The sequence below is a fragment of the Lottia gigantea genome (genome assembly GCF_000327385.1).
Source record: "Lottia gigantea unplaced genomic scaffold LOTGIsca_282, whole genome shotgun sequence".
NCBI lineage: Eukaryota > Metazoa > Mollusca > Gastropoda > Lottiidae > Lottia > Lottia gigantea.
This window is the reverse complement of record NW_008708906.1, coordinates 25,246-51,071: the sequence shown is the minus strand read 5'-3', so window position 1 is coordinate 51,071 and position 25,826 is coordinate 25,246. Positions and strand designations below refer to the sequence as shown.

Sequence of the window (25,826 nt, the reverse complement as noted above, 5' to 3'; positions counted from 1 at the left end):
AATAATGTGCAGAAAACCAGGTCAACTGATATTGCTGGTTTAATGTACGTGCGGTTAGCTTATAAATATAATTCAAGATACAATACACATCACAACCAACATGTCAAATCTAAAACAGCAACCTTCTTTTCTCAATGACTTCAGCGACACTGACGCATTGACCGTAGACTTTGAGTTTGACATAACAATAACTCAAATGTCAAAAAACAATAACAAAAACATTTAAAATTTACACCTGATTCTTGATCTAATTCAAAATCTAAGACTACATTTTTAAAATCTTACCTTTTAAAAGAATACTGTAAAGACATGTTTGTTTATTTCTTCCACTGGCAAATAATTCATAAAATTAAAATGCGATTTATTTCATTTTATACATAAAAACAAATGTTTTTCATCCTTCTTCGGCCATTTTGAATGTCTCGATTATCAATAAAAGAAAAATAATACACTAACCAGACTGGTTAATCAAATATTTAGCCACTTCCGAAAGGAAATATAACTTGCACATGCGCAATCAACTTAACAACATATAAACAAATATGGACGCTTGAAGAAAGCAAAACGAAAAAGTTGTTGTTTTTATCACGGTTTTACTAATTTTTAGCTTCAAGATGAGTAGCAAAGCTGGACAACGGGGACGTAAAGTTTGTGTATGGGGAAGAGTAAGACCTACGTCTGATTTTGCTCACGATAATTTAGAGTTACTTCCAGATGGCAAGGTAGATAATTTTATGTTCCTTTCATTTTTGACGTATGAAATCGAAATATCCACTCCAAATACTGCAGAGAGTCAGTGGCACGAGCCTTCTGGACCAGAGAGATAAAATTTTGAACCATATTGTGAAAATTGTAAGAAATAAAGTGGCGAAGGCTTATAATTGAGGGCAGTGCACAAACAATTTTTCCTGGGTCGCAACTTGAAATATCAGACTGACCCTTTAACTCTAATATCCCAAACTTTTCAGAGTGTCAATGTTCATATGGAGAAAGACCCGAGAAAAGGGGTGGTCAACAACCAGATCATGGATTGGTCATTTAAACTGGATGGAATTTTCCACAATACAAATCAAGAGCAGGTTTATGAAACTCTAGCAACAGATATTGTTACGTCTGCCCTAGATGGCTATAACGGTAAGGTAAAGGTCTTCTTTAGGGCCCACAGACTTGAAAAATAACAGTTAAATCAGTTATGCACAAAATTAGTCCCAGTTGACTCAGCTGGAAACAGAATGGAAAGGGTTAATCTGGTAAAGATCAATGCCAAGAGGTTTAGAAAGGACCTGTTATTTGTCATTCCCAATTCTTGATTTCATGCTTTCAGGAACTTTAATGTGCTATGGACAAACTGGTGCTGGTAAAACATTCACCATGACTGGAGCCACAGAGAGTTATCAACATAGAGGTTTGATTCCAAGGTCTTTATCTCAGTTATTTCGAGATATTGAAGACAGACCAGAATATTCCATCACTGTCAGGTAAATTGAAAATTATTCTTGGTTTATTACTGTTATTCAGAAGCTATGCAAGCTCACTGAGTAAGACTTACTTTCTAACCTGAACCCCAACATAGGTTGGTGCTATTTAACCCATTTTCTCTCTGTTAAGAAAAGGGACTGGTGAGGCTTTGCTTGCAACAGAATGGGCATATTAAAGATTTTATTAAGGTTAATTGCACACTGCATGCTGTTGCCTCTTTTATATTAATTCAGTATATGAAAGTAGGATGCAAAACTCTTTTGATTGATGGATAGATTGGTGGATTGATTGGTTGATTGAATGATTGGTTGTTTCATTCATTCATTCACATCTCATTTATTCATTCTATTTACAGGATATCATATATGGAGATCTATAATGAAACCATGTATGATCTGCTATCTACACTACCTGATGCTAACAGTAAAATAGATGATGAACCTATGGTAGTCACAGAAAACAATGATGGGGTTTTTGTTAAAGGCCTGTCCTGTCATTTAGCTCAAAATGAAGAGGATGCTTTAAATTTACTTTTCGAGGTAGCTTGATGAATTGATTTTATTTTCTGCCCTTTTGTTTTTTACTTATTTTTTTAGTAAGTCATAGATCAATCCTAGTTAAAAAGAGGCATGATTTGAAATGCATGATTGAAAAAAAAGACTCTTCTAAAGTTTGGTCATTATTTCAAATTGGAGCATAAATTTACCTCATTTGCCTCCATTATGTTACATCCTTTTTCATGAGAATTGAACCTACAACACTTGATATCCTAGCAGACGACAAATTAACTCATACTAACAGAGATTCACACAATTTCATGCTTGATATGCACATGTTACTTTTATCTAACTTTTGTTGTTATTTTTTTTAGGGAGAAACCAATAGGGCTATCTCTTCCCATTCTTTAAATAAGCAATCATCGCGGTCACATTGTCTATTTACTGTTTATTTAGAGGTATGTTATTTTTAATTCTTAATTTGTTGACAGAACTCTTTTTGTAGCTGAGCTGGGGTGACTCACTGAGTTAGACACTTTTGCTGAAGGTCCAGGATGAAAAAAACTTTGTATTGGTCTATTTATACCTTTCAACCAGTTTTCCACCTGTCAGTAATGCAGACCAGAAAGGGATTAATATGGAAGAAGTGTCTAGTAGTTTGAATGGGACTAAGGCTCCATGTGCTACAGGCTGTGTATGTTAAAGTTTCTTGCGTCAGTAAATAAGGCAAAAAACTTTAAACTTCATGATGTTACCTGTCCATACCTGAAGGACTCCATTTCATTTCTTTTTTGAATCACAATTTGATTCTTGTTCTTTTTTTCAGTCAAGATCGCGTGTACAGTCTGATGCTAGATATACTGTATCAAAATTAAACTTCGTAGATTTAGCTGGGTCAGAAAGACTGAGTAAAACTAAGGTTTGTTATCTTGAATTATTGCCGTTGTTTTATATTATTTATAATGTGGATGGAGAATTCTGATGTGAGCGCTATGAAACCTTCAATTCACATCAGCCTCAACTTGACATCATCCATATCAATCAATCACAAATTTGGCTTTTATTATGGTGAAAATTCACACAACGGAGGAACTTGGTCGGAGATGTCCTTTTATATTACAAAAACCATTTGACTTCTGTCATAACCTGGTCAAATTTTTCTTTGAATCTGATTGATCAAAGGAAAAAGATGATGTTTAGCCTAAGTTTAATTCACAGTAGTTTTAAAAGCCTTTTTATTTTTGAAGGTTCAAAAATTTAGTAGATATGCTTTTAATTTCAGTCGGAAGGCAAAACCCAAACAGAGGCTATGTATATCAACAAATCTCTCTCCTTCCTAGAACAAGTGATAGTAGCTCTGGCTGATAAAAGGCGGGAACACGTACCTTTCCGCCAGTCGAAATTGACACATTATTTGAAAGATTCTATTGGTGGTAACTGTAAAACTGTCATGATAGCCAATATGTGGGGCGAGTACAGTCAGATGGAAGAAACGGTAATATACTTCAATGGAAACTTTTGTCAAAGGGTTAAATAAATACAATTAGAAGACTCTTAACCCTTTGAACTTTGAACTAATATGACTTAAAATGTATGATATTCTGTGATGTCATTTAGTGAGGCTTCTTCACAGACTGCTTAGGTATATAACAAGAAATTATGTGGTAGAGCAGGCAGTAGTTTTTAATGGATTAGAAAGACATAGGCAATTTTTTTTCAAATTAATTTATGACAGAAAATAATGTATATTTTAGGTATCTACATTACGTTTTGCTACCAGAATGATGTGTGTATCAAGTGAACCAGCTGTCAATAAAGTTTACGACCCAACTGTAAGTTAAGACTGGAAAGTTTAAAAGTGGAGGTACAAGCAACCTGGAACTGGGGACAGACGGAGGACAACTGAGATTCCAATTACTATCAAAAACCTACAATGGAAAATTTTCAAAAATATAATTGATGTAATGCATTTTGACACATATTTTCGTGACAACAAAGTATAATATGAAAATCATATTTTGAAATTCTTATAGATTCTGTTTGACTTTTAACAATTGATTTTTTCCTATTTTCAGCTATTATGTAAGAAGTTACAAGAAGAAATAAATTATTTGAAATCAGAATTGGCCATGCATGATACATTGGTAAGATAGTTTTAACTGCTCGTGGACTTTTTTTGTTCTGATATTCAAATGACTGCAAAATAAATGTGCTAAACAACATATTAAATTCCAAGAAAAATAACTTTTTTAAGAAGGAAGCAATCAATTTTTTCAAGGATAACAACTTGGGCTCATGATCTTGTCTATCAGCTGGTTTCAAAACTATCAACATTGTTCTTTCCCAGATTATCTGCCATTTACAGCTGGGCCAACTGAAATAATGACGAAGGATGTTACCAGACTTTCAAATGCCAATCGTGATTAGAAACCACAACCTCTGTTTGTTTAATTTATTCGAGAAAAATACATATCTTATTACTTGGAATTTCTATCCCTTGTCAGTAATAGATATAAACTTGTTTTATTCTCAATTAGAATTATGTTGAATTGCAGGCTAACAGAAGTCATATTGGATATGATGCTCTGTCAGAACAACAGAAGTATGAAATCAGACATCAAGTTAGACGCTATCTAGAAGGAACTGTAGATGAAGTTGATGTAAGTCTATTATTTTTGACCAGACAGGAATTAAAGTTTGACATTCCAGTATATTCACACAATGGTCAATCTAAGGCATCAGAATTTTTCTTACCTTTTTTTGCTTCCTTTGTGATCTTACAATTTTATACCGGCTCCAATGACATTATTACTAACCAGTGTTCAGTGAGGTTCCATTTCTTGATAAAATTGACAAATTCTGGGATTCAGAAACACTTGGGGTTCTGCTATCCCACAATTCCAGTTTTATGTGTCACAATCTTTGAGTCAGAGTTTTCACACTTTCCCAAATGAGATAATTGCTTAATTAAAAATGGCATGTTATTGACATATGGTAGTTTTCCCAAAAGAGCTCACTATGTAGGAAAGACAACAAGTCATATTGTAGTAGCAGACCATACTTTGCTTCTTAATTAGTGAAAACAATTTGCAAACAGTGTACCCTTTAATTGCTTAGAGAAGATTTGATGAAATAGATTGCAATATCAGACATTAACTTGACATCAAGGTATAATTTGGATATATTTTTTTTTTGGTATTATAGATTGTTAATATTCGTCAAATTCAAGGTACATACGAAGCCTTTAAAGAGATTAATCAGTAAGTTCACATATTTATAGCCCCTTCAAGTCTGAATTTTTCTACCATATTTTTCAAAAAGGCTACTAATTTTCATTTAACCAAAGTTAGGATAGAACAATAAGTACAGGAACAGTACAGGCTCTGCTTATTACTGATCTTTATGAAGAGGTTCTTGTTTTCTTGTATGCTTCAAAAGCTGCCAATAGCTTATTATTGTAAATTTGACAAAATATTGACATTCTATTTGTAAAAAGATACACACAAGTACATGTATGTGTATGAAATGGAAGAATATGTTGCTGTAATGAAGTACACTGATATTTGTTGTAATTTATTAGTCAAATGGAGGGTGAAATAGAGGAGAAGTTAAGACAGAAATATACTTTAATAGATAAAACAGATCCAGCTGCTGTCAGTGCTGCCCAACAAGTATGTTTATTTTATTCCTTTATTCCACATGATTCCATGAAAGCAAAATTTTCCCCATTGCACATTTAATTGAATTGTCACTTTTCATATCATAAGCTTGATTGATGGTGCTTGCTTGGACAAGCATTTGTTCATAACCAAGTAAATGATTCCAGCCACAGATCAACCACAAAATATCAAGGTGCTGCTGTCAAAGCAAAATTTTCCCCATTGCACTCTTAATATTTCAATAGGCAGGATTGATATCAGATGAAGCCTCATTAGTAGGAGAATCTGATGGGTCAGGGTTTGGTGTGGGAAGTGCTCCACGTTCAGTTAAAGCTGAACCATCTGCTGTTGTTCAACTCAAAAAGAAGGAAAAAGAACGAGAAAGTAAGAAAAAAGGAATGAAGGATAGACAGAGGTATGTTATGTTTTCATTGCTTTATTTTATTAGTTATTCTTAAAGGGGTTGCCCCTACTGAAACAGAAAAGTAGGAATGGGTTTTCTAGATTTTTCATGTGTATCGGGGCCATTCATGGCTTCTATTATTATAAATTTCCAACAGACGTCTGTGGTTCCTGCAATTATAGTAATGTTTAATATAAATGGCGTCACTATTAAAAGAGCTTGTAATAGAAATCTAAGCTTTAGCTCAAGCTACATCATAAGTTTTAGTGGAATTGCAAGAACTGAAAACAGATAAAATTAGAATGATGTAAATCAATATCACTATCAGTGTCCCCAATGCACATAAGAAGTTTAGGAAACCTGTTTACAATCCCTTTTATTTGGATGGATATCTGACTATTGTTGTAATTAGCCAGAAACTTGAATTCAAATTTAAGATTTTGAGAATTCAGATTTCTGATTGATCTATAAAATTAAATTGAAAATTGATATTTGTGATTGACCAGTCAGATGACTGGAATACTAAAATCTGATTTTAGAAAATACAGCAATCTGATTGGTTGAATAAATCAATTTTAATGATTTGACAATTAGATAAAAAGACTGAAGAAGTTTTCATAATTATTTTTTTTGTTGGCCAGACTAAAAAAATAATAGCTAATTGATTGCTTTTTATACTGTTTTTGTTCTCTCACTGAATTCATAAGGACTGGAAGTAAGTTGTGATATATTTGGCATGAAACAACAGAGCAAGCATGTTTCACTAAATCATAGGCTACTAAACTGGCCTCTGGTGTGTTCATTTATCACATAGGTACAACCTGTCATCTTCAGGTTCGAATTAGTGAATCATCGGAATTGAGTTCATCCAATCAAAGACAATGTGACATTTGAATTCGTCCAATCAAACCAAGGTAACATTTGGGTTTGTTCAATCAATGTCATGATGACATTGATATTTGATTTCACCAAATCAATGTCAAGGTGACATCTGAGTTTGTCCAATCAATGTCAAGGAGACAATCTGGTTGTCAGGGTTATTTATATTTGAATCTAATCTTTGAAAAATTCTTGAATTTTCATTTTTAACCTCATTTGTATCATTCATTCATGTTTTCATATTTCTTTCATTTCTTGTATGTCTTCATTTGTTTGTCTCTTTTGAACAGTCGTGTGTTTTCTGCAGTTGTGGCCGCCAAAGCGTTCAGCACAGGCGTTTCTGAAAGGTACCATTTTGACAAAAATACAATCATCAAGCAATACACCGAATATTATTACTAATACATTTAATATTTAGAAACTAAAGGGATTGTAAAAAGGTTTTCTCAACTTTTTATGTGTATTGGGAATACTCATAGCATCCCTTTGCAATACTGCGATTTTAAAATGGATGACTGGGTTTTTCAAGTCCTCTTAAATTAAGCATTTAAAGATGTCAGTAATCAAACAAATTGCAAATAACATCTGAGGGTCTCTGAGGTAATAGTGATGTCATAAAACACTTAGTTCTGCTGGAATTGCAAAATCACCTGATGTCTGATTGAAAATTGTAATCTTGCAAATCGATGCTATTAATGTCCCTACCTGATACATAATTATGAAAACCTCTTTAAGGAGAAATTCCAGATAGCTGTGTTCACATATTTCATTGAAAATGCAAGCAAACTTAAATTTCATTTTAATCATTTTATTTGTGTTTGGATAACCTAGACTACATAACTTAAGTTTGTGGATAAAAGATTAATGACTTGGACAATTAGCAAATGATGTGAACTATCTGGAATTGCTACTGTGCTTATAACATCACAAGGCTTCAGAATTGTTTTTAGATGTGATTTTACTTGTGGAAAATAGGAAGTAAACTATCATTGTCACTTTGTTAACATCATTGTCACTTTGTTAACATCATTTCTTATCATCACCTTGTCACTGTGTTAACATCATTTCACATTTTTATATTGCTAATATCATTGTCACTTTGTTAACATCATTTCTTATCATCACCTTGTCACTGTGTTAACACCATTTCACATTTTTATATTGCTAATATCATTGTCACTTTGTTAACATCATTGTCACTTTGTTAACATCATTTCTTATCATCACCTTGGCACTGTGTTAACATCATTTCACATTTTTATATCGCTAATATCATTGTCACTTTGTTAACATCAATTTTTATCATCACCTTGTCACTGTGTTAACATCATTTCACATTTTTATATTGCTAATATCATTGTCACTTTGTTAACATCATTTCTTATCATCACCTTGTCACTGTGTTAACATCATTTCACATTTTTATATTGCTAATATCATTGTCACTTTGTTAACATCATTTCTTATCATCACCTTGTCACTGTGTTAACACCATTTCACATTTTTATATTGCTAATATCATTGTCACTTTGTTAACATCATTGTTAATTTGTTAAAATCATGTTAAGTTGTCATATTTTTAACATCATTTTACATTGTCACATTGTTATCATTTCACATTGTCTCTTTGTTAACATCATTTTACACTGTCACTTTGTTAATGTCATTTTCACATAATATCATCATTATCACTTTTTTTTTCATTTTGTCTCCATTTTCATGTATATAGATAGATATTTGTAGAGGCCACTTTTGTAATGAAAGAAATTTTACCTATTAGACTTATATTAGTAGTTTTCCTGCCAAGCTGGATCTGAGCTTTTTCTTTCAGTACTAAAGTACACAGTTTGAAATTTTTACAGCTCTGGAATGTGCTAGCTTTGATGTGTAGTACTTGATGAACTTGATGTCCTAACCTCTACCCTTGCCTTCCCTGAGTAAGCTTATCTTTTATTGCTCTGAAATAGCCATTTGAATGCAACCAACTTCCTTTAACACAGAAATAATTCTAATGTTGGGATTGCTCTTTCAGTCCAGTTGCAGGTAAAGCATCAACCAGTCCATCTCATTCAGCCAAGGGAGACAGGGAGCTGAAATCACCACATACCCCTATTGATAGAAAGGAAGATAAGGATGTAGATGGTACTGCCTCCCCTATTAGTTCAATGGGTGCTGCCCCAAATATGAAGGAAAGACCAAGGTAAGAATGAAAATAATTATTAATTATTTCAATAGATTCATTTGAGTTTCAGTTAAGCATTAAAAGTAGTGTAAAGATGTTTTGTAATCTTTTTACATTGGAGACACTAATAGCATTGATTTGCATCATTCAAATTTTCGCAATTCTAGTAAAATTAAACATAACTATTGTGAAACTAATTTATTATCTGTTTCTGCTATACTGATTCAGGTACCACACCGATAGAAAATAATGCAAAGAGAAGCCCCAGAACACATACAAAGTTTAGAAAACCACTTTACCATCCCTTTAATAACCAAAATAGGATAATTAGCTATGTAAGAAGTTGTGTTGTCAGACAGAGTTGTTGTGTGGTATCTGACATTCACAACCAAATTAGAAACTGTATATTTTGTTACATTTCTACAAATCTTTATATATTTTTATTCCATCAGTACCCCACCTAGCAGATCTACAGCTTTTGAAGAATTCAAACAGGAGAGAGGCAGTAAAATTAATAGTATTCTCATTGAAAATAAAGGTAAGGGGACATTTATATAGAAAAATATGGATTTGAGGTTAGCATCATTTTTAAGAACTACACATTTAATATTAAAGGGACAGGTGACTCATTTTGTGGGGGTGATTTAAGTCTTGAATATATGTAAATAGTCTTCAGAAGTACTAGAAGTGAACGAAATCACACAATTCCTTTAAAAATACTTCAAACTAGGAATATTACTCACTATTTCTATAAAATTATGTCTTTTCTATATATCACAGAGTATCTTAAAGTGACGAGACACTTGGTAACAACTGCTTCCACGGTCACTCTTGTATACATAATGTTTGTCTGCTTTTTACCAACTACTTGAGTATATATCATGTAGTTCTATGAGGTGTAGAGTGTTGCTAGTGTTGAAAGGGTTCAGTCATTACTAACCTCTGAATGAAAATAATTTTATTGTTTTTTCAGAAATTCTAGCTTCCAAAAAGAAAGCGTACACAGAAAAGGCCAGGCTTATTAATGCCAATAAAGTAGATATTGATAAAGCAAGACAAAAATTGGATGAGCTAAGATTAGCCAGAGAGGCTGAAGGTAAGAAGAAAGGAGCAACCTTATTTTACCAGGCCATGTATTCTCGAAAGGATCTTAGCACTAGGATGTCCTAGGGTATTAACTTCTAACACTGTTTCTAGGATATATCCTAACGCTTAGATCGGTTCGAGAATACACGGCCAGGATAATGAGATAATGAGGATTCAAATGACCTTTCTATCAGTTGTCCTCGGCTAAATCTCTGGGCATTGCTATTTCTGCTTCAAGCTGTACATGTGAAGGATCCCTCAATAGTTTGATAATGAAAAAGCATTGGCTAATGCTGCTGTTAATTTCTCTCATTGTACACTGCATGGTTGCCCATTTTCATTAGTCTGATACAGGTTCAAAAAATAGGATGTAAAACTACATTACATTTCATTTAAATGCCTACAAAAGCCATCTTTTGTGTCAAGATCCTGAAAATGCTATAACCATTTGTGTTAACAGGACAACATCGTGAAGATGCTATAACCATTTGTGTCAACATCATTAAGATGCTATAACCATTTGTGTCAACATCATGAAGATGCTATAATCATTTGTGTCAACATCCTGAAGATGCTATAACTATTTGTGTCAACATCATTAAGATGCTATAATCATTTGTGTCAACATCATTAAGATGCTATAACCATTTGTGTCAACATCATGAAGATGCTATAATCATTTGTGTCAACATCCTGAAGATGCTATAACCATTTGTGTCAACATCATTAAGATGCTATAATCATTGGGGTCAACATCATGAAGATTTGTAAATCATTTTGTGTCAACATCATGAAGATGTTTAAATCATTTGTGTCACCATCATGAAGATGCTCAAATCATTTTTGAAATTTTTTCAGGTGTCATGTTCAATGAAGAAGGAGACGTTATTATTAGTGAAGAGGAATTCTTAACCATCAAACATCTAAAAGAATTAAAACAGACCTACAGAAGTAACTTTGAAGATTTGAAGAATTTAAAAACAGAAGTGCAGTATTGCCAGAAGTTAGTAGATCAGTGTCGCCAGAAACTTTTACAAGGTAAAGAAAAAGATAGGATTGTGGTTCACTATTGTAGATATCAAAAGTAGTTTTTATGTTACTAAGATACTACCTCTTAGAATTGACATAAACAAGTGTATATATTCATCATTTTAACTTATATGAATTATATTAGTTTTATAGATTTATTGGATTATAGATGGATTATTTTGTATAGTTATGACACCATGTAATCCACAGATAAACAAAATTTAAAAATGTTATTGTTAGTCATCCCAAGAGGTAATATACTTTTAATGATATCATATAATATAAAAACCTCTGTATAATCTCTCTTTTCAATTTCTATTCTTTTAGAATTTGACACTTGGTATGCTGAAAGTTTTCTTACTGCTAATGATGAAACAGCTACAAGTCTGGCAGCAGGGCATGGCACCAGACCAGGAGTATTTATGGCTTATAATACACAAACTGTGGTATGTATAAAAACAATCTAATATAATACAATATCGTTTTTTTCTAAAAATTTTCATCTTCATTGTAATCAACTACTTTTTGCTCTACTTTGGGTTTCACTCTCCCACAGTCCATCCTTGGCCTACATGATACCCTTTGCTTACTTTGTTAGATTACATTAGAGTTGGAAAAAATCAGAAAAAATACGAAACAAAATTAATAGCCAACATTGTTTATGAAAAGGCTATTTCTTCCAACTGATCCAATTTCCTCAAGCTTTTTAAACTGATTCTTGTATATTTTCACCAATGACGTAAATATGAATGTAACAAATTCAAAATTCAGTCTAAGATGTTTTATATTTGTTTGTATTAAAGCCTGAAGATGAACAAGAAAAATTTGATAGATTACAACGTGAACTGTTGATGAATAATCCTGATTCAGCCTCATTTTATAATGCTCAAATGAGAACACAAAGAAGGGTAGGTGCTTTTTATTTATATAAAAATCTTCCTCTTAAAATATACTACCACTTAAGATTACCGTACCAACAAATTTAATTTTTAAACTTAGATTCATTTTCATTTATCATAGTGTGTTTTTATGTTTTCAGAAAACCTATGCTTCAGCTATGTCCCAACCTCAACCTAGTTTTAATCGAAGACAAGCCGGAACACCTACCATGCAAGTACGGAACCAACCCCCTACATTATTACAAGTTCAATACTAGATATAATCCACAAATACCTGAAAATAGGTCACTTTATATTTATTTACAATATTAAAATCTGTTATGGTTTGTAAGGAGGTTTTCTAGTTTGTTTTTTTTTTTCAGTATCTGGCTTCTATTGCACTATTTCATTTTCTGTCAGATATCTGTATTTTTTGCAATTATGCTTAATGATATATGATTTTTACTGTAACAAATCTGGCTAATAAGATCTAAGCGCTTTTGTGATAGCTTATCAAACGCAATAGACATCTAACTGAAAATTTAAATGGTTCAAATCATTGCTATCAGTGTCTCCAATACACATAAAAAGTTTAGAAAACCTCTTTACAATCTCTTTTGGGTTGTATAATCCTGGAAAGATCAATGCCAAGAGATTTGGCTAAGGGACCAGCTGGCAGAGAGGATCCTTCTTGTGTATTCCCCATTTCTTTGCCACCTTGCAAATGAGTATATTGCCATGTTATTTTTAAAGGTAGTTATATATGGTTTGAATGTACAAAGACATTAAGTGACAATGAGTAGTCCCCCTTGTATATTGTGCTTTCAACCAAAGTGAAATAAGTTTCATTAAATGATTTTAAATGAGTTTTGATGATCACTAAATTGTCAAAATAATTGTACATAACTACTATGATTGTACAGCTTACCAATTCAGCATTCAAAATACCTTTACTTACTATACATTTTAAAAGCATTATTCATTGTTTTAGTACATTTCACTAACTAAAGAGCATTGACCACCATTGTACAACACATCAAAGAAGCATTCAAAATATTATGACTGTACATTTCATCAAAATATCAGTCAAACGTACTGTGGTTTTATAACCTGTACATTATATCAAAGAAGCGTACCAAATTGCTGTGATTTTACCACAGGGGCGTTTAAGAATGCCTTAATTATTTCTCCAAAGAAGTATGGCCAATAAATTTGTACAGTATATTAAAAAAGTATGCCAAAACATTTTGATATTAATTTAACATTAAAGCAATTATAACAGTACACAATACAAAATATTGTGATAGTACATCTGACCAATAGCAGTATTCAAAATACTGTGATTTATCCAAGGAGAATGGACAATATTTTTTTGTTTACATTTTATTAGTAACCAGTCAAAATTACTCGTAAAGAGATTGTAAAGACCTTTTCCAAACTTTATATAATTATGTATATGGGGCACTGATAGCATCGATTCGCACATTTCCAATTGTCAGTCAGATGTCTGTGGTTGCAATTTTTGGAAATTGGAATGTTGGAAGTCAATGCTATCGGTGTCCCGAGTACACCTGCAAATTTTTAGAAAATCTCTTTCCAATCCCAAATTATAGCCTAATTACCAAATTTGAAAATGGTAGGCGTATATTAATTTTATAACCTTTTATCGGGTTAAATTGGTATGATTGGCCTTAAGTCTGAGTATATATTTTGTATATTAATTTTTATCTCCATCTGTAATATCTAATACTTTTATAATTAATTTTGATTATAATTTATTATCTGTGTGTATTTATAAATACAGTAAACCTTGAGTAGGCCTAATTAGTTGTTTTTATAAGCCCACATTGTAATGTGGTCAAATTGTGTCGTCCTTGTGCACTGATCTCTCCATCCAGTAATCAGAGACCTTTAAATAATGTAGGTAAAGGAATTTGTTGTATCAGGAAACTTATAGATTCATTTTGAATCATTGTGTTTTCTTGTTCGGCATATGCGATTTCTTCAGTTGTGGTTTGTAGGCCTTCAGTTCTTCCAACATCAGAAAAATGATCCAAAATATGTCTCTGAAAGCACAAAATCAATTCTGTTTTCCAGTGTGAATCCTCTCTGACGTAAGCACATCTCGGAGTTGCCAAATTTTGAAACCCAACCTTTGTTTCCCAAGCCTTGCTGCTTCCTTATTTTGATGTATAATTTCATGAGCAATGAAAACCAAATATGTACAAAACCCCTTTGGCGCAATATTTCATTTGCATGAATCTATTGGTCGACTACAGAACGGTTGACCAATCAAAATAGGGGTGAGAACATCAGCTTTTTAGACAAGAAAAACAAGAATAAGAAATAAAAATTCGATAAAATAACATCGTAGTTGAGAAATAAGAAATTTAATAGACACTTTATTCAGAAATAGAAAACATTTAATATAATATCACAACATGTCAACAATTGAGATAAGATCAGATACATTAAGTTCTAATTGTAGACGAACCAAACGACCGGTTATCATTATGATAAGTACAATACACAAAGGACGGGTAAGTACCCATTTGATACGGAGAAACACGTATGGTACAAACACTACACTAAATTTCTCTCATTGCACACTGCGTCAGTTCTAAAGATACTGAACAGTAGGATGTAGAATAAATTCATTTCATAATTATGACCTTATTTAAGGTTTATGAATCATGCAATTAGTTAAAAAAATAAACTCGAGAGAAAAATATATTATTTTTAGTCTGTTTTAATTCTAATTAGATAAAGTTAAATCATTCATTAAAGCAAGGAAATCAATACGTAGCAATCTATTTCCAAGCTTAATTATGTAAAAATCGTTGAAATTTTCCCCGAGGCTTACTTGATATAGGTCGAACATGTTATTTAAGGTGTCGTTCAGGATAGAAAAAGGGCCATATTACAGATTCCGTTGTTATTCGGGAAATGTTTGCAATCTCTTTGCAATATAGCCATCCATCAAAACAAAAACCTTCCCCTCCCCATCTAACGTCTGAATATAAATATATATGTGTATGTTAAAGAGATTGAAAAGAAGTTTTGGAAACTAATGTGTATTGAGGTTAATTATGGTTTCATAATATACACCATTACAATTTTCAGTCGTCTTTGGTTTTTGTAATTATAAAAATGCTTATTGCCTCACTATCGCCTAAGGTTCGCAGATGTCTGAATGAAATTTGGATTGGTGGTTATCGATGCTATCAATGTCCCCAATACATACACAATTTACAAAATCTCGTTACAATTACTTCAAAGTGTGATTTTAAGGTTTTTCAGTAGAATACATAGTAATAAATTCATCATAATTGATTCGATCTGTTCCCTTATTTTTACTGAAATGGATTAAAAGCGGTGAAATCTTTTGGGCTTTCAATTCCAACTCAGAATCGGCTTTGATAGCGTCAATGATCTCCTGCTTGGTCAAGAAGCCGCTGTTATCCTTATCAATTTTCTTGAAGACGTTTCTCATGACCAAGGCGGCTGCTTCTATTCCGAAGACGTGAAGAAACTCGTCAAAATTGATCTTCTTGTCCTTATCTGAAAAAGAAAATAAAATAAAGATTTATGTTCAATTTTTCTCCATCTAACCTCATGGGTAGAACACTTTCCGAAACTATTGCATTTATTTCTTGATAAAGGCCATAGGGTTCTATCCAACGAAAATGTTCGAAACATAGAATAGAATTCTACACATATATTCAGGCAAAAACGTATAAAAATCATATTTTTAAATTTGTAAGAAAGGTACAAAGTAAAAGTATATTAAGGGTTAAACAAACAAAACATTTTATATGAGGAGGGAAGGGGAGACAAAGAAAATATTATTCGTTGCGGTGGTCTGACCAGTTAGTCCGCCTTGGTTTACTTATCAAAATGGCGTAGCAATTTTCTGCAAAATGTTGGACTCATAAAGTACTCCTATTAAAGAGATACTTGGAAAAGAGACTAACCAGTAACTTGAAATATAAGAAGATCAGCTATTTTCTCGGGAGAAACATCTAAACCGGGTAAAGTCTTAGCAGCATCAATGATCTCTCTTCTAGATAAAAACCCACTGTTATCACTATCCATCATCTTAAACGCCCGGCGTAACGACATCTCTCTAGAAAAATAAACGGTTAATCGGATGTCTGGACAGAAAAATTATAAATATTAATCGAGCAAATGCATAGGTCTATGTGAATACTATATCAAATTGTGTTATATCATAAAAAATTTTGATTTATTATTATTCTTATAAGCTCCTCGATTTTTCCCTAAAGGCATGTAATTTTATGGACTATTCAAAGATAAACAAAATGAAATGAGACAAGCTCTTATTGTGCCAACGAGAAAGAAAGGACAAATAATGATGTAATCATTCGGATAAAATGACCAACCAGATAGGGCATACTTACTGCATCTCAAGTTTAGGTAGCTCCTTAACAGCAGCTTTAAATTCATCTTTAGAGATTTTCTGGTCTTTATTTGTATCGAGGTTCTTAAAAATCAACTGAAATAACAAAAAAAAACATGAATTTTTTTTCTATAGAAGCTATTGTGACAAAATGTACTCATTACACACTGCATAAAACTTAATTTAATTTGATTTCTTCAACACGCCCTAAACTACAACAGTATATTTTTCTGCCGTGTCTCACTTTAGCAGGTAACCTTGTATTATGGACTAAGGTTATAAATATTTATGATGTCAAGTGAACCGGTCAATCAACACGCTTTTACGTACGCTTGAAGTGTAAATATCAACACACAAATTCATTGGTATAAAGTGAACATCAGTCAAATCTATTTATTGTAGGCCTACAAAAATGTTGCAGAATCTTTTAAAAATCAAATTAGTATAGCTTTTATAAAAAAGATTTGAATAAAAGAATTGGTTAGTCTATTGTTTCAAAATTAGTTGGTATTTTGTTTTATTAGTTAGTCTCTTGCTTTAGAATTAGTTAGTCTCTTGTTTCAGAATTAGGTACCCTCTTGTTTCAGTATTAGTTACTCTCTTGTTTCAGTATTAGTTACTCTCTTGTTTCAGTATCAGTTACTCTCCTGTTTCAGAACTAGTCACTTGTCTCAGAATAAGCTAGTCTCTTGTTTTATTAGTTTGACTCTTGCTTTAGAATTAGTTAGTCTCTTGTTTTAGAATTAGCTACCCTCTTGTTTCAGTATTAGTTACTCTCTTGTTTCAGTATTAGTTACTCTCTTGTTTCAGAACTAGTCACTTGTCTCAGAATAAGCTAGTCTCTTGTTTTATTAGTTAGTCTCTTCTTTCAGAATTAGCTACCCTCTTGTTTCAGAATTAGCTACCCTCTTGTTTCAGTATTAGTTACTCTCTTGTTTCAGAACTAGTCACTTGTCTCAGAATAAGCTAGTCTCTAGTTTTATTTGTTAGTCTCTTGTTTCAGAATGATTAGTCTTTTGTTTAAAAATCAGTTACTCTCTTGTTTTATTAGTTAGTGTCTGTTTTATTACTTAGCCTTTCTTTCAGAATTTCAGCCTTTTATTTTATCTATACTTTTTTCGTAGAATCAACTAGCTTTAAAAGCTTATGTTTCTTAAAATTAAATATCTTATAATTCTTTCATGTTGACAAATTCGAGCCATTCCCACTCAGGGATTTAAAAAAGTGAAAAGATTCTAATCCTACCTGATTCTCCATAGCCTCATGTTTCCACGACGAGAAAATTAACTCTGACTTATTGCATAGATTCTGTGTTAAAGTGAAGACTTTATTTTTTGTCACAGAAACTGAAAAGGTCAGTAATCTAAATAAGTAACAGAAGTATGCAATATTTATAGTTACTTTCAATGAAAACATTGATGCACTTTCACTAAACCATATTGCATCAGCTGTCTTGAAAGACTATTCTTTTAATCATAAAGTGTGAGGGAAAAGGGGAGGGTGTGTCAGCACCTGCAATTTTGTTGTTGTTTTATACAGATTTTAGATAGGTAATAAAATTAATTGACTGTAAGTCCTTAGTTCCTAAAACTTGACTTAAGTTAAGGTGAAATCCAGAATATAAGTCATATAATGACCAAATTTATCCTTAGGAGATATATATATATATTATATCATGGTAGAGATTACTACTATATGATAGATTGTATAACAACACAATTTTCTGGAATTCTACACTTGAGTTTTATTGTACACAATGAGTCAAAAATTTACGTTGTCATCCTAATGAGTAGTTTACCATAAAATTGTGTTTCGTTACTTAAAGTTATCTGATTGGATAATAAAACTGGCAAGGTCAATTACAGCATTTAAATTTAGCTCGAAATTAGAACATGAGCAACTGATTTTCGATTTCCTAATTGTCTTTGCGTTCACATTGACTTATTTCAACGATTGGTGAGATTCTCGATAATGCATGATATCAGTGGTCAAATATCCAGTTTCTTAGATTTTGTCAGTCGTGAGGTCGTTCCTCCCTCCCTCCCCAAATCTCCTAACTTTAAATTACGATTACAGATACTGACGAAGATTGAAGGGAGCAAAGGTTAAACGCGATGAAAAGACTCTTCTTGAGATCAAAATAAGACACGATAAATAACAAAATATACACATATTGTATCCATACAGAACATTATAGTTATCACGGCGGGAAGATACTTGTAACTATAGCAACCTTGCATGCTAACATTTGAGAGTCATTGCGTTAGGCGTGAATTAGAACGGGTACCATAAAGTCTTAATGATGCAGAACTCTAGTTAATCTTCAACAAGTCAGAAACTAAAACATATTTCTACCGTTTCCCCTAATGATATTTGAAATATGAATACGGGCAACTATTTTTACGAAGCTGTTTGGATAAAGTGAACCACGGTCCGATCTATTGATGCAATTAAGGGCGTGGTTATAATTATTATGGTTGATCGAGAAAAAAAAACTTGCAAGTCATTTCATCGGGAAATTTATCTGATCCATCGGATCCATAATTCAAAATTCGCTACAAAGTCAAGATATGTCGACACCGTTTGAAAGTCCATTCGCAGAGTGGTAACAGGTATTCTGAAAACGTAAGAATGCCCTCTCACGCTAGCAACAACTGAAATATACATATAGTACACCTGTAAAACCAACGTAGAAATTAAATTAAAGAGAATAGAAATGTTAGCGGTGGCGGCTCCAGCTGTCTGAGATTCGGGGTCCAAACAATGGGCAAACTGAATTAATGAGAGAACAACAGTCTGTCGAGGTTCAAGATACGGCAGATCTGCTGAAGCGCATTATCAGCGCAAACTTTCCATGTTTGGGCGTTTGAGAAGGTTGCGCCCCGAGAAGATTTTTGAAAAAAAAAATATGTGCATTTTGACACATATTTTCGTATAAAAATAATAATTTTAATTTGTTAGACATGAAGTGGGGGTACATACAAATGCAGCCCTTCTGATCTGCATCACCTAAAGGGGAATCTGTATTGAACACTTGGAAAACAGAGTAGCCTAATGAAAATTCTTATATATATACATATATATACGCACCTTTACGGTTTCTGTATCCCCTTTAAAACCAGATTTCTGTAAAACAGTTTCAACTTCTACTAAACTTAAACTTCCATTTTTATCCTTATCAATTTCATCAAATTCCAAACCAAACTTTTCCCATTGTAATTGTGCCCATTCCGCTGCCATGTTGCTTGTTGAGATGTTCACGAAATAAGTATGGCGGATAATAATTGGTGTAGCAGAAATGAAAGGTGAAGCCAGTCTTAGACTACTATAGTCAAGGCTACAGATATATTTTTGGGTGAAATTTGATTTATTTTTAGAATAATTTTGTTCAGGATGGACGTGCTGATATATCGTAAAGAATTTCGTTACCTTGGTGATTCATTAGCCATATTTTAATGAGCAATAGGCCTAAATTAAGAAGAGCTATGAGTAAGTCATGTGTTTAAATGCATATTAAAGGAACTGTAAATTTTTATGTGTATTGAGAACAATGATAGCACCGAATTGCACTATACTAAATTCCAGTCAGATGTTCGTGGACATGGCATTTCCACATAAAAACGTCACCATTGCAAAGTCTCTTCTAAGTTTCTAGTAGATTTCCGATAGAAATTTCATATTGCCTAGAGTTAAAGCTCGGTATTGTAACGCATATACTGATATATATCTTGCTTGAACTATTATTCAAGTAGTTATATCCCCCCCCCCCCCCCCTCCTCCTCCTTGAAATGAAAATTTTCAGTCGCCGATGAGATTAACAGTTAACTACTACAGAAAGTCAGGTGTGATACTGATGACTAATTAACTTACAATTATAGGATAATAGTTTCATTTCATGTTTTAATAAGCACAGTCAGATAATCGTATTTAATACTGTTGATACATAATAAGTTTATCACTGTTTATAACATAAATTCACCAAGGGCGAAAAGTGCTAGTCTTTTGAGTATGAATGGTTAGCTTTACCTGGCCATCAATACCAACTATGATATCTCAAAGGTGTACTAGTCAGACCAATTTTACCATTGATAAAACAAGCTCAAACTCTCGTCAATATGCCTGCTATTGATTGGAAGCGAAGGAGGGAATGGCGATGGGGGTGACTATTAGAAATTGGGAAGGACGATCTGGAGGTAGGAAAGAAGGTAGGAGAGAGAAAGAAGGTAGGATAGGGCAGGAAGGTAGGAGCAGAATTGGTGACAATAAATGTAAAAAAAACAATTACCCGGATTAATTCCTTGACAATAAAATCTATGGGTTAATTTTGCAGTTTGCAGAGATAGTTGTGAGACAAGCAAAATTCGGAACTTCCACTTATGACAATATGCCACGTCAGGTCGGCTTAGGTAATCTTGTGGACAGATCAGCCAATTATCTCATTATCATGTCACAAATTAATTTCTGCCTATCGTGAATCAGGTGGCTGTACACTTGTTATCGGTTTTGTTTTTACATTGTTTTTTTACAGTTTTATTTCATTAAATTAATTACCATCGCATCATGTTAATCCCCCAAAATTGGTCGTTGGAAGCAGTTGCGAAATCAGTACCAACCAACCTTTTGAAGCAGACGTTAACTACTTATAACCAACTGTATCTAGTCTGCGATATCAGTTATCTGGAAGCAGACGTTTAACCCCTGTGCTAGCACGTCGTTTGAATAACATTGGATAGAACCTGGGGTATTTGGGGACCCCTATTATTTCATGGGAATTTACAACAAAAGAACATGAAATATATTTCCAGGTGTGGCAAATAATACTTTATAAAGACTCCTTGTTAACCAAATCAATTATTCAAGATGATAGTTACACCGATATGCGAAAGTCATGCTGTCTTCAAGCCAAACCTATAATCTAGAATATTACATAACGGTTGGGTTGTGATCTAGGGATGAGCAGAGAGCATCTGCTTTGTTTCAATTACTGATCAATTGGTCAAGATTTCAAAAGTAGCTTACTTAACTTGATATGGTTATAACATTTATTTATAATTTGATAAATATGCATAAAACACTCAAATTTGACCTCCTGGGGTACTTCAGGACCCCAGAGATTCAATAGATGTTATAATCAATTTTTAACCAAAATGGCCCCAAAATTAGTTGAAATGGCCCCTACATGGTACCAAATAATTTTTGATTTCATTGAACAACTTTAACAATAAATAATATATGAATGTTTTGACAGTATGTTGTTTGTATTTCGGTGCCGAAATAGGTGTAGAGGGATTGGACCAGGGACCAATAAGATAGGGTGTTTGGGTCGTATCACGGCATATCCTGTTGGGAAAAAATATCAAGAGTTGTTGGCATATTGTTAGTGCAGCAAGGTTATTTCACCAGTCTCAACTGACCTGTATTTATATCGAACAGGTCTCATCTTGGTAAAATATTATGTACTCTTTATATTGAATATATCCATATATTTATTTAATAATTTGAATTAATTGGCGTGTATAACAGATTAATCTTAATCTTTGAATTGATGTATTGCGTCAAATGATCATTTTGACCAATGATTTTGGTTGAAATCAGACGGTAATTTTAGGGGCTATTTTGACTATTGTATTTTGTATCATTTTGACTAATTTCTACTTTTGGGGCCATTTTGACACGGGGACATTTCTAGTTAGTTCCAAATTGACTTTAACCTAAGACAACTAGCTTTAGAGGTAGATTACAATTTAATTCTATTCACAGAAATCCAGTTTTAGCACTGAATTTATCTGGGGTCTAAATGTACCCCAACATACTTGCATGGTGTGTTTCAATTTAAAAGGGTAACATATCCGCTAATTGTGATTGTTGCACAGTAGACTGATCATGAACAAGTTAAAAATTCATTCAGCGACAATGTTTGAAATAACCAAACTGCTATCTTCGATGGCATTTTGGAAATTCGAAAAAAATCGACGCTGGGGTCCCGATATACCCCAAGTTCTAGCACAAGGGTTAATTGTCATCCACAGTCCTACTGGGGGAGAACAGTTCGCGATATCAGTAACGTAAAACGGAAATCAACTTGTCATCTGATTCTGGATTATCCTTACTGCTTGTTGGTCAAGACAATATTTATTGGTGTTTTGTGAGGTATTTTGTAACAGTTGTTAAAGTGATACTACGTCTTAGAATACACTCGCCCTGTTGCTAATATTTGTGTTTAATAGTGACCATTGGCTAAATAAGTATGAATCCCACACTTTATCAAGTTTGAAAAATCGACAATAAAACTATAATCATAATTTTTAAAAAAAGTGAGCAAGCCATGAATCCGTTCAGTTTGCGAAAAAAAGAGTCTGGGTAATCAACACTAAAACAGGAAACAATCATCTTCCTGTGTATACAGACAAACTTTGCCAATGATTAATATTTGTTGAAAATTGTGTCAGTGGTGGAGTATTCATTCTAAATTATATGAATTGCTCTTTCGCGGAGTCGCTTAATCTCCTACGAGGCATCATTATTCCGCCTTCAAAATATGACAATGTCGAGGTCAATTCAAGAGTAGAGGTCAAGGACGCGGGAAACCCCACTGGAGAGTTACTTCCCCGTGAAAATTACACCGGATTTCCTAGACTCACGATTTGAAAATCGCTTAATGGATGTATTAAGCGTTTTATAATTAATTACTTGATTTTGTGGATATATCGGATTATAGAGCGATTTTGATGTATAGTTAGGACACCAGGTGAGTCCGCTGATGGATAATACGGTTATTGGCCAAATTTGAGCAAAATTAAAATTTTATGTTCATCCTAAGACGTAGTATTCCTTTAAAGTGATACTACGTCTTAGAATTAACATAAAATTTAAGAATCTTAAACTTGGCCAGTAAAATCCAGTAGATATACCTGGTGTCATAAATAACATAACATGATCCTTATATCCAAAAAACTTAGTAATTATCCACAAATATCAAGATTAAGCGTTTTTCAATCCAATTTTCCAGATTTTACAGGGATTCTGTTCTAACTTTATAACACCAGGTAAGCTAACTGATGAATAATATACTCATATAGACCATTTCGAGAACTTGAATTTTATGTTCATTCTAAGACGTAGTATCACTTTAAATCATTGCAATTAGTGATCGAATGGTAGGAATTGTAGAATCGACAATTTATCATCATTGGAGTCGATGTGTTTACCAGGACGCAAATAAAGACATTTTGAAAGTGTTCGGAAGGGCCATATTACCGTCAAGTCAGAGCTGCAGTTAAAGTGGCTGCGACAACTTTAAGTAGCCGATTCTACATAAAGCATACAATTGATTCTATAAAAGTGCTTTCCTTTGTTTAAAAAGTCGTCGATTATCTGTTTCGAAGGCGTCTGTCTGAACATTCATAATTTTATGAGAATTGAAGACAATAACAAGGGAGGAAAGAAACCAGATTAAAGAAAGCTAATCAATTATGAAGAGTGGACAACACAGTGCCATATCGTCAGTCTAGAAATTATACAAAATTATCACATCATCGTTATTCCTCTAATACAAGGTAAGATATAAAACACCATTATAATATTTCCGTTCCATTTCTTTAAAGGTACAGATGCGTTATTTTTGGGGGTTGATTTGAGTCTTGTATGTTATTTATAGTCTTCACAAGTATTGGAAATGTACGAAAATGGCAGAATTCCTTCAAAAATATCTCAAACTAGGAATTCCATTACCTATTTCTTCTGTAGATTTGAGACAGTGTCTCAAGAAAAGACGACTCGTCTTTTAACTTTCAAACGCGGATAATTCTGGACACACATGGAAGAGTCAAATTTCGACGGTGAGCTGTGAACACCATTACTTACTGGCTTAGCTAAAAGATTCTCGACTAAGGTATGTTTGGTCAAAAAATGATGCAACTTTTAATAGATCAATTTTAATTAAACATTATTAATGATTATTTCCATCAGAATATTAAGCTATGTTAAATACAACATTGCTTGATAAGGACGAAAGCATCATCGTAGAAACGTCGCAAGTTATTTATTAAAGTTATTGTTATCCATATTATTGTGTCCAGTTATTCATACACCAGTTACTAAATGCCACTCAAGGAAATTAAAAAAGATTGCTATTTCGTTTATTTTTTTCTGGTATTTTTGTCTCCATTGTAATGAAACATGAACTCTACCATAGCACACGAAACTACGCGCAAAGGTAGTTCACACCCATGTAAATTACATACGTTATAGTTGCGTGCAAATTTTTAGTAGAACCATATAACGCTATACCACAACTTCTCACCGTAAGCAGCGAAAGTGTCCAAATAGCACAATTCACACTTTGATTGATTATAAATAAGAAAAAGGAAGGGTAGAAATAGACAGGGTAGTTTTTTTATTTTTCAATTATTTACTGTCGTCACTCCTTTCAAAACGTTTTCTGTCTTTTCATGAGATGAAATGTCCGAATCTTATTCTGAAAAGTGATATCATAGGTTAATGGGGTGTCCTCAATTAGTATTAACACACAAAGCTTGTTTGCGACACTGTTTTTATGTTACAGTGGAATATCTTAGATATCGCCTGTCGCCTGCAAAACCTGTCGCCTGCAAAGGTACCGTGGTTTCGAATCCTCTTAAAGGTAAAACAAAACATCTGATGCCAGTGCTTCCGAACAGTGTGAAATTTAACAAATTAATTCAGTAAACTGTAAACTAATTTATGTATTTACCCAGTCGGTAGCAAATGAACTGTTAAGAAAGAAATTGAACGCTCAAAATTCGACAGATCAAGGCTTGCGAAATCGAAGGTTCATGCTGAATATTTTACGTGACGAGTTTTAGTCTAAATGTATCAAATTAAAGGAACACGTTTAACCATTAAGTCTCAGAAATGGGAATAATTTTGTTCAGCTAACCAATAATAATTCACAGCTCGCGTTCAATTCCAGGTGTGTACAGAATCGTTGGCGCTTGAAAGTTAAAATGACAACTCGTCTTTTCATTTCATAACATTCAGAAAAGTAGAACAAAAAACTCCATTCATTTCATTACATTAAAAAAGTAGCATAATCATCGACCTAATGAAATAATAAAAAATAAGCAAGTAAACATTATTAGCTGGGAAATTCATTTTTATTTTGAATTCAACACATAAAAAATCAAATTTGTATCCTTTGAGATCAATCATTTTACCACACTTCAATACAAATGTTAATCAAATTCAATCGATTAGCGGGGTGAACATTGAAAACTGCATTGATTTATCTATATCAGGGCGCCATTGTTACAAAGCTGNAATACTGTCAGTACATT

At 33.0% G+C, this 25,826-nt stretch overlaps 2 protein-coding genes across 2 annotated transcripts; one reads left to right on the top strand and one right to left on the bottom strand.

The window, feature by feature from the left end:
• Positions 1 to 614: 614 nt before the first annotated feature.
• Positions 615 to 12,703, top strand: LOTGIDRAFT_227399 (hypothetical protein; the record flags this gene model as incomplete). The annotated part of the gene is made up of 20 exons (XM_009056657.1): positions 615 to 722; positions 969 to 1,134; positions 1,325 to 1,478; positions 1,835 to 2,018; positions 2,351 to 2,434; positions 2,803 to 2,895; positions 3,259 to 3,471; positions 3,731 to 3,808; positions 4,052 to 4,120; positions 4,532 to 4,636; positions 5,181 to 5,236; positions 5,557 to 5,647; positions 5,881 to 6,050; positions 8,950 to 9,117; positions 9,552 to 9,637; positions 10,073 to 10,195; positions 11,044 to 11,223; positions 11,542 to 11,660; positions 12,018 to 12,122; positions 12,254 to 12,703. The coding sequence occupies 20 exons, from the start codon at positions 615 to 617 to the stop codon at positions 12,368 to 12,370; spliced, it is 2,469 nt and encodes an 822-aa protein (XP_009054905.1). The 3' UTR covers positions 12,371 to 12,703.
• Positions 12,704 to 15,543: 2,840 nt separating this feature from the next.
• Positions 15,544 to 19,746, bottom strand: LOTGIDRAFT_84721 (hypothetical protein; the record flags this gene model as incomplete). Its single annotated transcript, XM_009056656.1, has 4 exons — positions 15,544 to 15,653; positions 16,067 to 16,218; positions 16,514 to 16,608; positions 19,603 to 19,746. Coding segments are annotated over 4 exons (501 nt in total), but the record flags the coding sequence as incomplete, so codon positions are not given.
• Between the last annotated feature and the right edge of the window lie 6,080 nt (positions 19,747 to 25,826).